We start from the raw sequence: 14,777 nt of genomic DNA on the forward strand, positions 1-14,777 counted from the left end.
TTACTGTAAGAGCTGTTTGATAATGGAATAGTCTGTCATTTCTAAGGAGTGCTTTAGTTTTGTATTCAGGGTTGGGCTTGATGGTCCATGTGGTCCCTTTCAACTCTAATAGTCTATGATAATCTATATAAATAAAAATGTAATGTTCGTTTGTGGGATTAACATAGCTCAAAAACCACTGGACAAATTGACACGAAATTTGGACACTATACCCCTAAAAGACCAACGAGTGACCATCACTCATAACCCCCACACAAAACAGTGGAAAGGACTTTAAAACCCAAAAAACCTAAGTGATTAAAAGCTAAATGATGATGCAGAAAAAGGGAAGAGGGAGGGAAGGAAGGAGAGAAAGAAAGAAAGAAAGAAAGAAAGGAGAGAAAAGGAAACATGGAAGCAAAGAGCAAAGGAAGGAAGGAAAGAGGTAGAGAAGGAAGAAAGGAGAAAAGGGGAAGGAAAAGAAAAAAGGAGGAAGGAAAGAAAGAGGTAGTGAAGGAAGGAAGGAGAGAAGGAAAGAAAAAAAGGAAAGGAAAGAAAGAGGGAGCGAAGGAAAGAAGGAGAAAAAGAAAGAAAAAAAAGGAAAGGAAGGAAAGAGGGAGTGAAGAAAGGAGGGAAAGGAGAGAAAGAGGGAGGGAAGGTTGGCCACAGCAATGCGTGGTGGGTACAGCTAGTATGAAATAAATATGGTAAGTTCCTCTTAGAGTTCCCTGTTATTTTTTCAGACCTCAGCCCTGCCAGTGTACTGAGTAGCAGGCCAGAGAACTTGCAGATAACTCATTAAACTAACAAATAATGTATCATTCATTCTTTTCCAAAGAGGGTTGGTGTCTCACCAAACTACAATCCCAATTAATCCATAGCATTGAGCCACAACAGTTAAAGCAATGTCAAACAGTGTAGGTGCACCTTAGTTAATGAAAGTGTCTCTTTGTATTGTCGAAGGCTTTCATGGCTGGAATCACTGGGTTGTTGTAGGTTTTTCCGGGCTATATGGCCATGTTCTGGAGGCAATTTTTCTCCTGATGCAGGCGAAACGTCAGGAGAAAAATTGCCTCCAGAACATGGCCATATAGCCCGGAAAAACCTACAACAACCCAGTGATTCCGGCCATGAAAGCCTTCGACAATACAAAGAGACACTTTCATTAACTAAGGTTAATGAAATCAACGAATTGATTTTAGAAACAAATTTTTCCGTGGTTGCCCAGCCCTAATAGGCAGCCCATGGAGCTGATGTAACAAGGGCATTGTGCGCATAAAGTTAAAAGATAGGTAAAGCTCCTGGATCAGATGGTTTAAGTGCTGCGTGTTTTTGTTATTATTATCAAATCATTTATTTCAGTCATAGACCAGCACATATTCTAGTCCAGTGTTTCTCAACCTGGGGGTCGGGGCCCCTGGAGGGTTGCGAGGGGTTGTCAGAGGGGTTGCCAAAGACTATCATAAAACCCTGTTGGTCATGGGGGTTCTGTGTGGGAAGTTTGGCTCAACTGTATCTTTCAGAATGCTCTTTGATTGCAGGTGAATATAAATTCCAGCAACTACAACTCTCAAATGTCAAGTTCCCCAAACTCCACCAGTGTTCACATTTGGGCATATTGAGTATTCGTGCCAAGTTTGGTCCAGATCCATCATTGTTTGTATCCACAGTGCTCTCTGTATGTAGATGAACTACAGCTCCCAAACTGAAGGTCAATACCCACCAAACCCTTCAGTATTTTCTGTTGGTCATGGGAGTTCTGTGTGCCAAGTTCAGTTGCATCATTAGCGTTCAGAATGTTCTTTGAATTTAAATGAACCCTAAATCCTAGCAACTACAACTCCCAAATGACAAAATCAACCTCCCCCCAACCCCACCAGTATTCAAATTTGGGCGTATTGGGTATTTGTACCAAATTTGGTCCAGTGAATGAAAACATATCAGATATTTACATTATGATTCATAACATTAGCAAAATTACAGTTAGGGGTCACCACAACATGAGGAACTGCATTAAGGGGTCACAGTATTAGGAAGGTTGAGAACCACTGTTCTAGTCTATTGGTTCTCAACCTGTGGGTCCCCAGGTGTTTTGGCCTACAACTCCCAGAAATCCCAGCCAGTTTACGAGCTGTTCGGATTTCTGGGAGTTGAAGGTCAAAACATCTGGGGACCCACAGGTTGAGAACCACTGTTCAATGCAATTTGACAGAAAGGGAAGATTTCTGTACAATAGAAAGGCATTTGAGAAGCAGCGATGATAACCAAGGAGATTAAGACCTGACTAGGACTTATGGTTATAGATCTATCTTTGCTGAACAATAATTCCTATATATTTACTTCAGTTTTAGACCAAAATAATTAAGAATATTCTACAAGAGTTTATATATGAAGAACAAAACAGATTTTGACCAAACACACAACTATAAAGTAACACGAGATCTTAGATGTTGTGGAGTATTTGAAACAGCACAAGAAGAAGCCAGCAGTGTTAATATTTTTAGATGTAGAAAAAGCTTTGGATAATTTGAACTGCCCTTTTTTCTTTTTTTAAAGGAGAAAATCCATTTTGAGAAACAATTTTTTTAAATTGGCACAGAATGAGACTAAAACAGCACAGATTATTGATAGCAATATTGAGAGCAATTGCCATTGTGGTTTCTATTGTTGTAAGCCACCCTGAGTCCCCTTGGGGAGAAAGGGCGGGCTGTAAATAAAGATTATTGTTATTATAATCCAATGGGAATACTTGTAATTTAGATAAAATAAGTACATATATGTATTTTATTTTATATGTGTCTGTTGTTTTATGTGGACTGTTGTTTTTATTGTGTGTGTGTGTATAATATTAAAAAAGAGAGTGAACCGGAAATCCAAGTGGGACCCACTCTTCCTAGGGCAGTGTTTCTCAACCTGGGGGTCGGGACCCCTGAGGGGGTTGTGAGGGGGTGTCAAAGGGGTCGCCAAAGACCATCAGAAAACATAGTATTTCCTGGTGGTCATTGGGATTCTGTGTGGGAAGTTTGACCCAATTCTATTGTTGGTCGAGTTCAGAACGCTCTTTGATTGTAGGTGAACTATAAATCCCAGCAACTACAATTCCCAAATGTCAAAGTCTATTTTCCCCAGACTCCACCAGTGTTCACATTTGGGCATACTGAGTATTCGTGCCAAGTTTGGTCTAGATCCATCCTTGTTTGAGTCCACAGTGCTCCTCTGGATATAGGTGAACTACAGCTCCCAAATCAAAAAGCGTTCTGAACTCCCACCAAACCCTTCCAGTGTTTTCTGTTGGTCATGCGAATTCTTTGTGCCAAGTTCAGTTTAAATCCATCACTGGTGGAGTTCAGAATGCTTTTTGATTATAGGTGAACTATAAATCCCAGCAACTACAACTCCCAAATTACAAAATCAATCTCCCTCCCAACACCACTAGCATTCACGTTTGGGCATATTGGGTATTTGTGCTCAATTTAGTCCAGTGAATGAAAATATATCAGATATTTACATTACGATTTATAACCGTACTAAATAGCAACGTATTTAGTATCAAATAGCAACGAAAACAATATTATGGTTGGGGGTCACCACAACATAGGGAATGGCATTAAGGGGTCACGGCATTAGCAAGGTTGAGAACCACTGTCCTAGGGAATCAGCATGAAGTTTAGGCTTTTTTCCCTCCTTCAGATCCGCGAGAAGGAGGAGGATGAGCTCAATGAGAAGAGTGAAAATGATTCCGGTATCAATGAGGAGCCTCTACTCACAGCAGATCAGGTACCTGCTCTCCCATGGCTTTTCCCAGATTGAAAATACGAAATTCTCTGGATATTCCATTTTTCTATCAGATGACTACTATTCTCCACAAGTATCCTAACTTGACGGAGATAGTCCTGATTAATTCTCTATTGTCCCAGCTTTTCAGCTGCTTTTAAAATGCCTCAACTTCTCCCTTACTCCACTTTATCCATATGTCCTCAGCTTAGTTAAATGCTGCAAACTGAGTTCAAGATACAAAGAAGTTCCATCCTGTGGACAAGCAGTGCATGGGTGGATGATTTTTCCATCAGTTTTGAGGGGATCTAAGTAGGAGACGTTTATTTATTTATTTATTCACAGTATTTATATTCCGCCCTTCTCACCCCGCAGGGGACTCAGGGCGGATTACAATGTACATACACATGGCAAACATTCAATGCCATAGACACACAACATATATAGACACAGATGCTATTTAACATTTAACATTCCAGCTTTTTCATGAGGGTATTCTGGCCACCAGGGGAGCTGTCACTTCCCTGCGCATTTGTGACACTGATTAAGTACTTCCTCATTCTTTGCATGTTTGCTGGAGTTCTTTATGGCATTAGCCTCCCTGCATAAGCAGTACCTAAATTTCCTACTTGACAGATGCAACTGTCTTTTGGGCTGCAAAGGTCGACAGCAAGCTACACAAATTGATTGGAAGCTCACTCCACCCTGGGCTGGCTTCGAACTCATGACCTTTTGGTCAGTAGTGATCTTAATGCAGCTGATTCCCAGCCAGCTGCACCACAGTCCCGATGACACTCCATTGCTGCATTCACTTGAAGAACTCAGTTTTGGGGATAGCAGCTTAAGTAGGATAGTAGTAGTAGTAGTAGTAGTAGCAGTAGTAACAACTTTATTTGTACCTTGCCTCCATCTCCCAAAGGGACTTGGGGCAGCTAACATGGGGCCAAGCCTAAGCAATTACAATAAAACAAAATAAAATACATACAAGACACACGGCAACATCAAATAAAAATGTATTGTCGAAGGCTTTCATGGCTGGAATCACTCAGTTCTTGTGGTTTTTTTTCGGGCTATATGGCCATGTCCTAGAGGCATTTCTCCTGACGTTTCGCCTGCATCTATGGCAAATAAAAATGGTTATACAATAGTAGCAATCTGGAACATGTTTAGAGGAGACTGAACATCTGGAAACCAAGAGCTTTAAGGAACAAGGAGCAGCATATGCTTAGCTTGGAGAAGAGACGACTGAGAGGTGATCTGATAGTCATTTTAAATATCTGAAGAATTATCGTGTAGAAGTTTGCTTTTTCTTGCTCCAGAACTCAGAACATGAACCATTACATTGAAATTACAAGAAAAAACCTTCACCTAAGTAGTAGGAAGAGCTTCCTGACAGTAAGAGTTGTTCCACATCAGAATATACTACCTCAGAGAGTGGCAGACCCTCCTTCTTTAAACAGATACTGAATGCACATTTTTAGGAATGCTTTAGTCATAAATTGTTGCATGGCAAAGGGTTGGATAAGATAAGTACTTTCTATTGGTCATGTGGGATCTGTCTGGGAAGTCTGGCCCAATTTTTTCATTGGTGGGGTTCAGAATGCTCTTTGATTGTAGGTGAACTATAAATCCCAGCAACTACAACTCCCAAATGTCAAGGTCTACTTTCCCCAAAATCCACCAGTGTTTACATTTGGGCATATTGAGTATTTTTGCCAAGTTTGGTCCAGATCCATCATTGTTTGACTCCACAGTGCTCTCTGTATGTAGGTGAACTACAACTCCAAAACTCAAGGTCAATGCCTACTAAACCAGGGGTCCTCAAACCTTTTAAACAGAGGGCCAGGTCACATTCCCTCAAACTGTTGGAGGGCCGGATTATAATTTGAAAAAAACATGAATGAATTCCTAAGCACACTGCACATATTTTATTTGTAGTGCAAAAAATACTTAAAATGATACAATAATTAAAATGAAAAACAATTTTAACAAATATAAACATATTAGTATTTCAATGGAATGTGTGGGCCTGCTTTTGGCCGATGGGATAGGATTGTTGTTGTAATTGTGTGCTTTCAAGTTGTTTCAGACTTAGATTGACCCTGAGCGAGGGCCGGGTAAATGACCTTGGAGGGCCGTATCCGGCCCCTGGGCCTTAGTTTGAGGATCCCTGCACTAAATCCTTCCGGTATTTCTGTTGGTTGTGGGAGTTCTGTGTGCCAAGTTTGGTTTGATTCTATCATTGGTGGTGTTCAGAATGCTCTTTGATTGTAGGTGAACTATAAATCCCATTACCTACAAATCTGAAATGTTAAGGTCTATTTCCCCCAAACTCCATCTGTGTTCAGATTTGGGCATAAGGAGTATTTGTGGCAAGTTTGGTCCAGATCCATCATTGTTGGAGTCCACAGTGCTCTCTGGATGTAGGTGAACTCCAACTCCAAAATTTAAGGTCAATGCCCACCAAAACCTCCCAGTATTTCTGTTGGTTGTGGGAATTCTGTGTGCCAAGTTTGGTTCGATTCCATCATTAGTGGAGTTCAGAATGCTCTTTGATTGTAGGTGAACTATAAATCCCAGCAACTACAACTCCCAAATGTCAAGTCTACTTTCCCCAAATCCAACCAGTGTTCATATTTGGGCATATAGAGTATTAATGCCAGGTTTGGTCCAGATCCATCATTGTTGGAGTCCACAGTGCTCTCTGGATGTAGGTGAACTCCAACTCCAAAATTTAAGGTCAATGCCCACTAAACCCTTCCAGTATTTCTGTTAGTCGTGGGAGTTCTGTGTGCCAAGTTTGGTTTGATTCCATCATTGGTGGAGTTCAGAATGCTTTTTGATTGCAGGTGAACTATAAATCCCAGCAACTACAACTTCCAAATGACAAAATCACCCCTCTCCCATCCCCACCAGTATTCAAATTTGGGCATATTGAGTATTTGTGCCAAGTTTGGTCCAGATCCCTCCACAGTGCTCTTTGTATGTAGGTGAACTACAACTCCAAAATTTAAGGTCAATGCCCACCAAACCCTCCCAGTATTTCTGTTGGTTGTGGGAGTTCTATGTGCCAAGTTTGGTTCGATTCCATCATTAGTGGAGTTCAGAATGCTCTTTGATTGTAGATGAACTATAAATCCCAGCAACTACCACTCCCAAATGACAAAATCAATCCATACCAATATTCAAATTTGGGCATATCGGGTATTTGTGCAAAATTTGATCCAGTGAATTAAAATACATCCTGCATATTAGATATTTACATTATGATTAATAACAATAGGAAAATTACAGTTATGAAGTAGCAATGGAAATAATGTCATGTATTAATGGGTCGCGGCATTAGGATGGTTGAGAAACACTGCTGTAGAATATCCCATTGTTTCCTTCACATGTAATGCTTAGTGTATGGCTCGGTGGGATTGTTGTTTTTGTCTCCGCTTTTGGAGTGAGCGAGCCATTAATATTGGTAGCTTATTCCATACTGTGCAGCTCTTTGACGCATCCGTGAATTTCTGTTGGTTTCCATGGCAATGATATCCAGTTCATTGAGTGGCTACGGTGCCCTGCTGTTCCGGGCGGTGTTTTCCGCAGTGAGCGTGCTTGGATTGATTGAGTTATTTTGAAAAACACAACCATGTTGAACAACCACAGTGTTGATCACCACATTGCCATTTTTCACAGTCAAACGTTCAAACCGTGGTGCTTACATGGGGAAAAAAAAGGATGTCATGTAGAAGTAGGCATGTCAGAGTATATAACTTATTATATAACACATTTTTTGTGATGTCTTGGTTTTTAGGCCTGTTCTCGGCATTCCTTGGGGCGCAGATTCAGAAAATTGCGTTGGATAGACCACATCATCTCTAGCCTCTTATCAGGGCCATAGCCAGAAATTTTTTTTGGGAGGGGTTGAAATTTTCGGGGAAGGGGGGGGGTTGAAAATTTCATGGGGGGGGGTTGAAACTTGCCTCTTAGCTAACACTGTAGCAAAGAGCACAGCAGGAGGCAGAGCAGCCTTCAATAGCCTGCATCTCCGCCCTTGTCAACCACCTCCACCAAGTCTGGCCTCCTTAATGAGAGCATTCAACGTCTCTCCCCCCCCCCCCCCCCAACTTGGTTGCTTCACTACTGTTCTGTCGCGCGCTGGACCTGTAAATAATGGTCTTTAGAACAGGATGTGCAATCTTTGCCCAGCGGGAAGCCAGGGGGCCTAAAGAGAAGTTCTCAAAGGTTTCCACCACAAACAGTCTTTAGATGGCTTGAGAAGTACACCAAAGTCTTTTATTAATGAACAATCAAACAGAAACTTCTCTTGTCTTCAGTAAAGTTAAGCAAATGATTCCAGGCTTTTAGGCAACTGGTGAATTCCTAATCTTGCCCACGAAGGACAGGCAACTGTCTTCAATAACTTCTTCTTTCAAGAAAAATCCCCTTTTTAACTTCTCCCAGGCTGACTGTAATCTAACCCTTACTGATGTGGGCTCCGCTACCAGGCCGAACTGCGTCTCGAACGCCGAGTGGACCTACCAGCAAGGCAGTAGATGTTCTCTAGCTGGAGTTCTTTGGTCTTTAGGGCTGTTTTCCTGGAAATTCTTTGGAGACTCTTAAGACCTTTCTCCCCCGGAAGGTCTTAAGGGTTGAAGCTTTTGTACAGGGGAAGCTTGCACACATCCTATACATAAGCTTACCTTGCTGAGACTAAAAATGGCTCCCTTCCCTTCCCAATTGCCCTGATCAAGGGGCGGGACCAAAACTTAACAATGATGGACAAGTGACTTGCCCTATGACTGCAACCAAAAAAGCCACCTATCTGCAGATTCCCTGAAACCTAGGACTGCAAGCAAACATTTAATAAAAAGCAAATAAAGTTGGAGCTCCTGGTACAGCTGTACCAGAACAACTACATCGGCTATTGCTGCAAGTAATGACAGTGTGAATAAATTGTCAATATTTGCCTGAGATAGTGCTTTCAGTTCTGGAGGGACTCTTGATTTTTTGCATCTCATAGACTTAGCAGGGGGATTTGGTTAACCAGTTAAAATTCATGAGTAAACCAGGTTTTTTAAAAAAATCTGAAACATTTCCGGGGGGGGGGGGGGGGTTGAACCCCTAAGCCCCCCCCCCCCTTGCTAGTGGGGCCTGCCTCTTATATATATGTGGTCGAAGGCTTTCATTGCCAAAATCACTGGGTTGTTGTAGTTTTTTCGGGCTATATGGCCATGTTCTAGAGGCATTCTCTCCTGACATTTCACCTGCATCTACAGCAAGCATAATCAAAGGTTGTGAGACTTCACAACCTCTGAGGATGCTTTCCATAGACGCAGGTGAAATGTCAGGAGAGAATGCCTCTAGAACGTGGCCATATAACTTCTCTTTTAGAACCCATGTTAATTTGGCCATTTGGGCCAAATCAGAAAATTGCGTTGGATAGACCACATCAGCTCTAGCCTCTTATATATTTGTGGCTATATGGCCATATAGCCCGAAAAAACCTACAACAACCCAGTGATTTTGGCCATTCGGGCTATATGGCCATGTCCTAGAGGCATTCTCTCCTGACATTTCACCTGCATCTACAGCAAGCATAATCAAAGGTTGTAAGACTTAACAACCTCTGAGGATGCTTTCCATAGACGCAGGTGAAACGTCTGGAGAGAATGCCTCTAGAACATGGCCATATAACTTATCTTTTAGAACCCATGTTAATTTGACCATTTGGGCCAAATCAGTGACTTCAGCAATCCCTGCCTCCATTGGGTTGCTGTGAGTTTTCCGAGCTGTATGGCCATGTCCCAGAAGCATTCTCTCCTGACGTTTCATCCACATCTATGGCAAGCATCCATATCAGTTCAACTGATATCAGGGCCAGCTAACACCTCCCAACAAAGGATCCCCCAGGCAGGAAGCAGCCGGCTTTGAAGCTGCAGGGTCATTCAGTGCTAATCAAGCTGGCCAATTATAGTTCTGGCCCAGGCTACCTGTCCCAACATATCTCATCCCACGAACCATCACAAAGTTTAAGATCTTCAAGAGAGGTTCTGCTCTCAATCCCACCATTATTGCAAACGCGGTTGGTGGGGATGAGAGACAGGGCCGTCTCGGCAGTGGCCCCCCGTCTGTGGAACTCTCTCCCCAGGGACATCAGGTTGGCCACCTCCCTCCTGTCCTTTAGAAGACAACTGAAGACTTGGCTCTGGGACCAGGTATTTGATTAATCGAATAGCGGCAATTGGAAAAAAGACTTAGGATATTTATGACATTGAATCTGCCTAGACTTGGATTTGGTTTTACCGGCATGTGTAATCTACTGTCTAATGAATTGTATAATGTGTTTTAATGATTTTTAATGTTTTAACGGTTTTTAATGCTTTACTTCTACTTCGAATTGACAGCATCGTATGGTGCTTGTGTGAGGCTGCCCTGAGTCCCCCTTCGGGGGGAGAAGGGCGGGGTAAAAGGGCATGAAATAAATAAATAAATAATAACCAAGTTGGCCAATTACAGCATTCACACTTGCCTCAAACAGACAAGAGTTCTTTCTCCCACTCTGGACATTCCCATTTTCCAAGTTTCCAACAGACCTCACAACCTCTGAGGATGCTTGCCATAGATCAGTGGTTCTCAACCTGGGGGTCGGGACCCCTGGAGGGGTCGCGAAGGGGTGTCGGGGGTCAGCAAAGACCATCAGAAAACACAGTATTTTCTGTTGGTCGTGAGGGTCTCTGTGTGGGAAGTTTCGCCCAATTCTATCATTGTTGGGGTTCAGAACGCTCCTTGATTGTAGGTGAACTATAAATCCCAGCAAGTACAACTCCCAAATCTCAAGGTCTATTTCCCCAAAACCCCATGAGTGTTCACATTTGGGCATATGGAATATCCGTGCCACGTTTGGTCCAGATCCATCATTGTTGGAGTCTAGAGTGCTCTCTGGATATAGGCGAACTTCAACTCCCAAACTCAAGGTCAATGCCCACCAAACCCTTCCAGAATTTTCTGTTGGTCATGGGAGTTCTGTGTGCCAATTGTGGTTCAATTCCATTGTTGGTAGGGTTCAGAATGCTCTTTGTTTACAGGTTAACTATAAATAATATAAATAATATAAATTTATAAATTTATAACTATAAATCCCAGCAACTACAACTCCCAAATGGCAAAATCAATCCCCCCGCCAACCCCATCAGTATTCAAATTTGGGCATACTGGGTATTTGTGCCAAATTTGCTCCAGTGAATGAAAATACGTCCTGCAGATCATTATTTACATGGTGATTCATAATGTTAGGGTTATGGTTGGGGGTCACCACAACATGAGGAACTGTATTAAGGGGTTGCGGCATTAGGAAGGTTGAGAACCACTGCCATAGATGAAGGTGAAACATCAGGAGAGAATGCTTCTGGAACATGGCCATACCGCCCAGAAAACACACAACAACTCTTAGATATGGTTATCATGGTTTTCTACAGGTGAGAAGATGGTGATTGGTAGATGGCATATCTTCTGTATCTCAAAAACCAGAGCTGATAGTGGAAAGCTGGTGCCATTTTTGGAATCGGCCGGTCAAATATACCCAGAAAAAGGGCTAACATTTGAGGCATCAAAATGTGTGTTGGCCAAATGTGTAAGCATTAGCTGCTGAAATTCTCTTTGTCACAAAACCATGAACAATATAGGAGCCAATTACTCTTCTTCATGGGAACATCCTAATACTAAGCCTTGCATTCCTTCTGTGAAGGATGAAACACTCTTGTGGTTAATGCTGCCACAGAACCTTTGGATTGCCTATAGATTTGTCTACAAAACCCAAATATAATCCTTATGGCATTGCTCTGTGGTGGGCTGTGATGCCCAATAGCCAGACCTTAGTGTCAAGAGATATTGCCCAGCAACAATAACAAACACTTTCCTGCTTTGCGGGACATTAATCTTTTGCTGTTCGAGGCTTAGCGATCCCTAATGCTGCCTGTTTCAAATATCTATTTATTAACAGTATTTATGCCCCGCTCTTCTCACCTCGAAGGGGACTCAGAGCGGCTTGCATATAATAATAATAATAATAATAATAATAATAATAATAATCCAATAGAATACAACAGCCAGCAGAGTGATCTTGTCTGCTGCGGACTCATCTTGTTGTGTTTCTAATAATAATAATAATAATAATAATAATAATAATAATAATAATAATAATTTCTTCGTGTCAGGAGCGACCTAGTGTGAGAGAATTGGCCGTCTGCAAGGACATTGCCTAGGGGATGCCCGGATGATTTGATGTTTTTGTCATCCTTGTGGGAGGCTCCTCTCATGTCCCCGCGTGAGGAGCTGGAGCTGATAGAGGGAGCTCATCCGCCTGTCGGTCTTCAGTCCTGCCGGCACAGGGGCTCCATTAATAATAATACAATAATAATAATAATAATAATAATAATAATAATAATATAATAATAATAATAATAATAATAATAATAATAATACAAAGTATGATTGTCAATGTTGCAATCCCAGGTGACCGCAGGATTGAAGAGAAACAACTGGAAAAGCTGACATGATATGAGGATTTAAAGATCGAACTGCAAAGACTCTGGTACAAGCCAGTTAAGGTGATCCCAGAGGTGATCTGGATGCAGTGCCTAAAGACCTTGGCCTGCACTTAAACACAATTGGTGCTGACAAGTTTTCAATCTGCCAGCTGCAAAAGGCCACCTTACTGGGATCTGCATGCATTATTCGCCGATACATCACACAGTCCTAGACACTTGGGAAGTGTCTGACGTGTGATCCAATACAACAGCCAGCAGAGTGTCTGCTGTGGACTCATCTTGTTGTGTTTCAAATAATAATAATAATAATAATAATAATTATTATTATTATTATTATAACAACAACAATAATAATCATAATAATGGTGGTTCCAATGGTGATCGGCACACTGGATGCAGTGCCTAAAGACTTTGGCCTGCACTTAAACACAATTGGCGCTGACAAAAGTACCATCTGCCAGCTGCAGAAGGCTACCTTACTGGGATCTGCATAAATTATTCGCCGATACATCACACAGTCCTAGACACTTGGGAAGAGTCCGACGTGTGATGCAATACAACAGTCAGTAGAGTGATCTTGTCTGCTGTGGACTCATCTTGTTGTGTTTCGAATAATAATAATAATAATAATAATAATAATAATAATAATAACAACAACAACAACAATAATGGTGGTCCCAGTGGTGATCAGCACACTGGGTGCAGTGCCTAAAGACCTTGGCCTGCACTTAAACACAATTGGCACTGACAAGATTACCATCTGCCAGCTGCAAAAGGCCACCTTACTGGGATCTGCACGCATTATTCGCCGATACATCACACACTCCTAGACACTTGGGACTGTGATGCAATACAACAGTCAGCAGAGTGATCTTGTCTGCTGTGGACTCATCTTGTTATGTTTCAAGTAATTAATAATAATAATAATAATAATAATTTGCCAGCTGCAAAAGGCCACCTTACTGGGATCTGCACGCATTATTCGCCAATACATCACACACTCCTAGACACTTGGGGAATGTCCAACGTGTGATGCTATACAACAGCCAGCAGCGTGTCTGCTGTGGACTCATCTTGTTGTGTTTCTAATAATAATAATAATAATTATTATTATTATTATTTATACCCCACCACCATCTTCCCAAAGAGGACTTGAGGCGGCTAACATGAGGCCAAGCCCAAAAAAAGTACAGCAATAAAATACAACACATCAGAAAGATTACATCACAATCTCTATGTTGACGTTCACTTTTGGTTTTTTGTGGCCGATATCGATTCTCAAATATTTCCTTCCACAGCCAAGTGTTAAGCATTTAAAAATGAACATTGGTACATCTTTAGAGATACGCCACATAGTTTTGCTTGGGTGTTCTTAAGATGCTGCGTTTCCATAGTATCATGTGCTAAACCCAGACATTATCCTTGAGTGACTTTGGTGCTACTGGATTTTTTTCCCCCTTCAGGTGATTGAAGAAATTGAAGAGATGATGCAAAATTCACCAGACCCTGTCGAGGAAGAAGAGATTTTGGAGGAAGACGATGGCGGAGAAACCAGCAGCCAGGCTGATTCAGTCCTTCTGCAGGAGATGCAGGCTTTGTCACAAACCCTCAACAACAACTGGTCCTATGAAGGTGAAGTTGTCTGGAGAGTTTCACACCCTTGCTTTCCCTTTTTTACAATTATGCATCTTCAAACAGGACACGCAGTCACCCTCAATGACAAGTGACAATCTCCTGTCATACTATACAATTATAGCAGATCTCCATGTTGTGTTTTTCAGCCATTTGTCAATATTTTCATTCTTCAAGGAAAAAGTTTTTCACAATTTTCTTCCTATTGGGAGAAAGATGTTAAAAAATGGAGTTTTCAAGGATTATGCACGGTTTATAACCAATTCTATGCAAAGTTCACACATGACTTTTTTTTTGCACAGAAATCAAAATGTCACGCTCAGGAAAGACTTTTGCTGGAGCAGAAAATGTGATTTTCTAAGGACATGACATGATTCGGAGTTCAATCTAAAAAAAAAAAATCTGAATTGTTGTTTTTGCACATAAAATAATATTTTCTGCCCAGAAAATAGCTTATTTTACGCAGAAATATTTTCTGCGTAGAAAATACTGGGTTGTTGTAAGTTTTTCCGGGCTATATGGCCATGTTCTAGAGGCATTTTCTCCTGACGTTTCGCCTGCATCTATGGCAAGCATCCTCAGAGGTAGTGAGGTCTGTTGGAAGTAGGAAAATGGGTTTATATATCTGTGGAATGACCAGGGTGGGGCAAAGGACTCTTGTCTGCTGGAGCTAGGTGTGAATGTTTCAACTGACCACCTTAATTAGCATTTGATGGTTTGGCAGTGCTAGCAAAACTTACAACAGCAAAAGAACAGAGAGTTAACAATCAGGCACATCTCAACAAAAGATTCCCCCAGGCACTGCCAAGCCATCAAATGCTAATTAAGGTGGTCATTTGAAACATTCACACCTAG

The 14,777-nt window shown here is 41.6% G+C and overlaps 1 protein-coding gene across 4 annotated transcripts in view; it reads left to right on the plus strand.

Moving 5' to 3' along the window:
• The window catches only part of FEZ1 (fasciculation and elongation protein zeta 1), a 63,833-nt gene that overhangs the window by 28,854 nt on the left and 20,202 nt on the right, over window positions 1-14,777 (plus strand). For 2 of the 4 annotated variants that reach the window (XM_060787203.2, XM_060787204.2), the window contains exons 4-5: window positions 3,670-3,756; window positions 13,754-13,922. In XM_060787203.2, the coding sequence (XP_060643186.2) occupies window positions 3,670-3,756; window positions 13,754-13,922 (256 nt within the window). The remainder of the gene's footprint in view (window positions 1-3,669; window positions 3,757-13,753; window positions 13,923-14,777) is intronic. The other 2 variants (XM_060787206.2, XM_060787207.2) reach the window with 1 other exon arrangement.

This window comes from Anolis sagrei, chromosome 7 (assembly GCF_037176765.1).
Source record: "Anolis sagrei isolate rAnoSag1 chromosome 7, rAnoSag1.mat, whole genome shotgun sequence".
NCBI classification, from domain to species: domain Eukaryota; kingdom Metazoa; phylum Chordata; class Lepidosauria; order Squamata; family Dactyloidae; genus Anolis; species Anolis sagrei.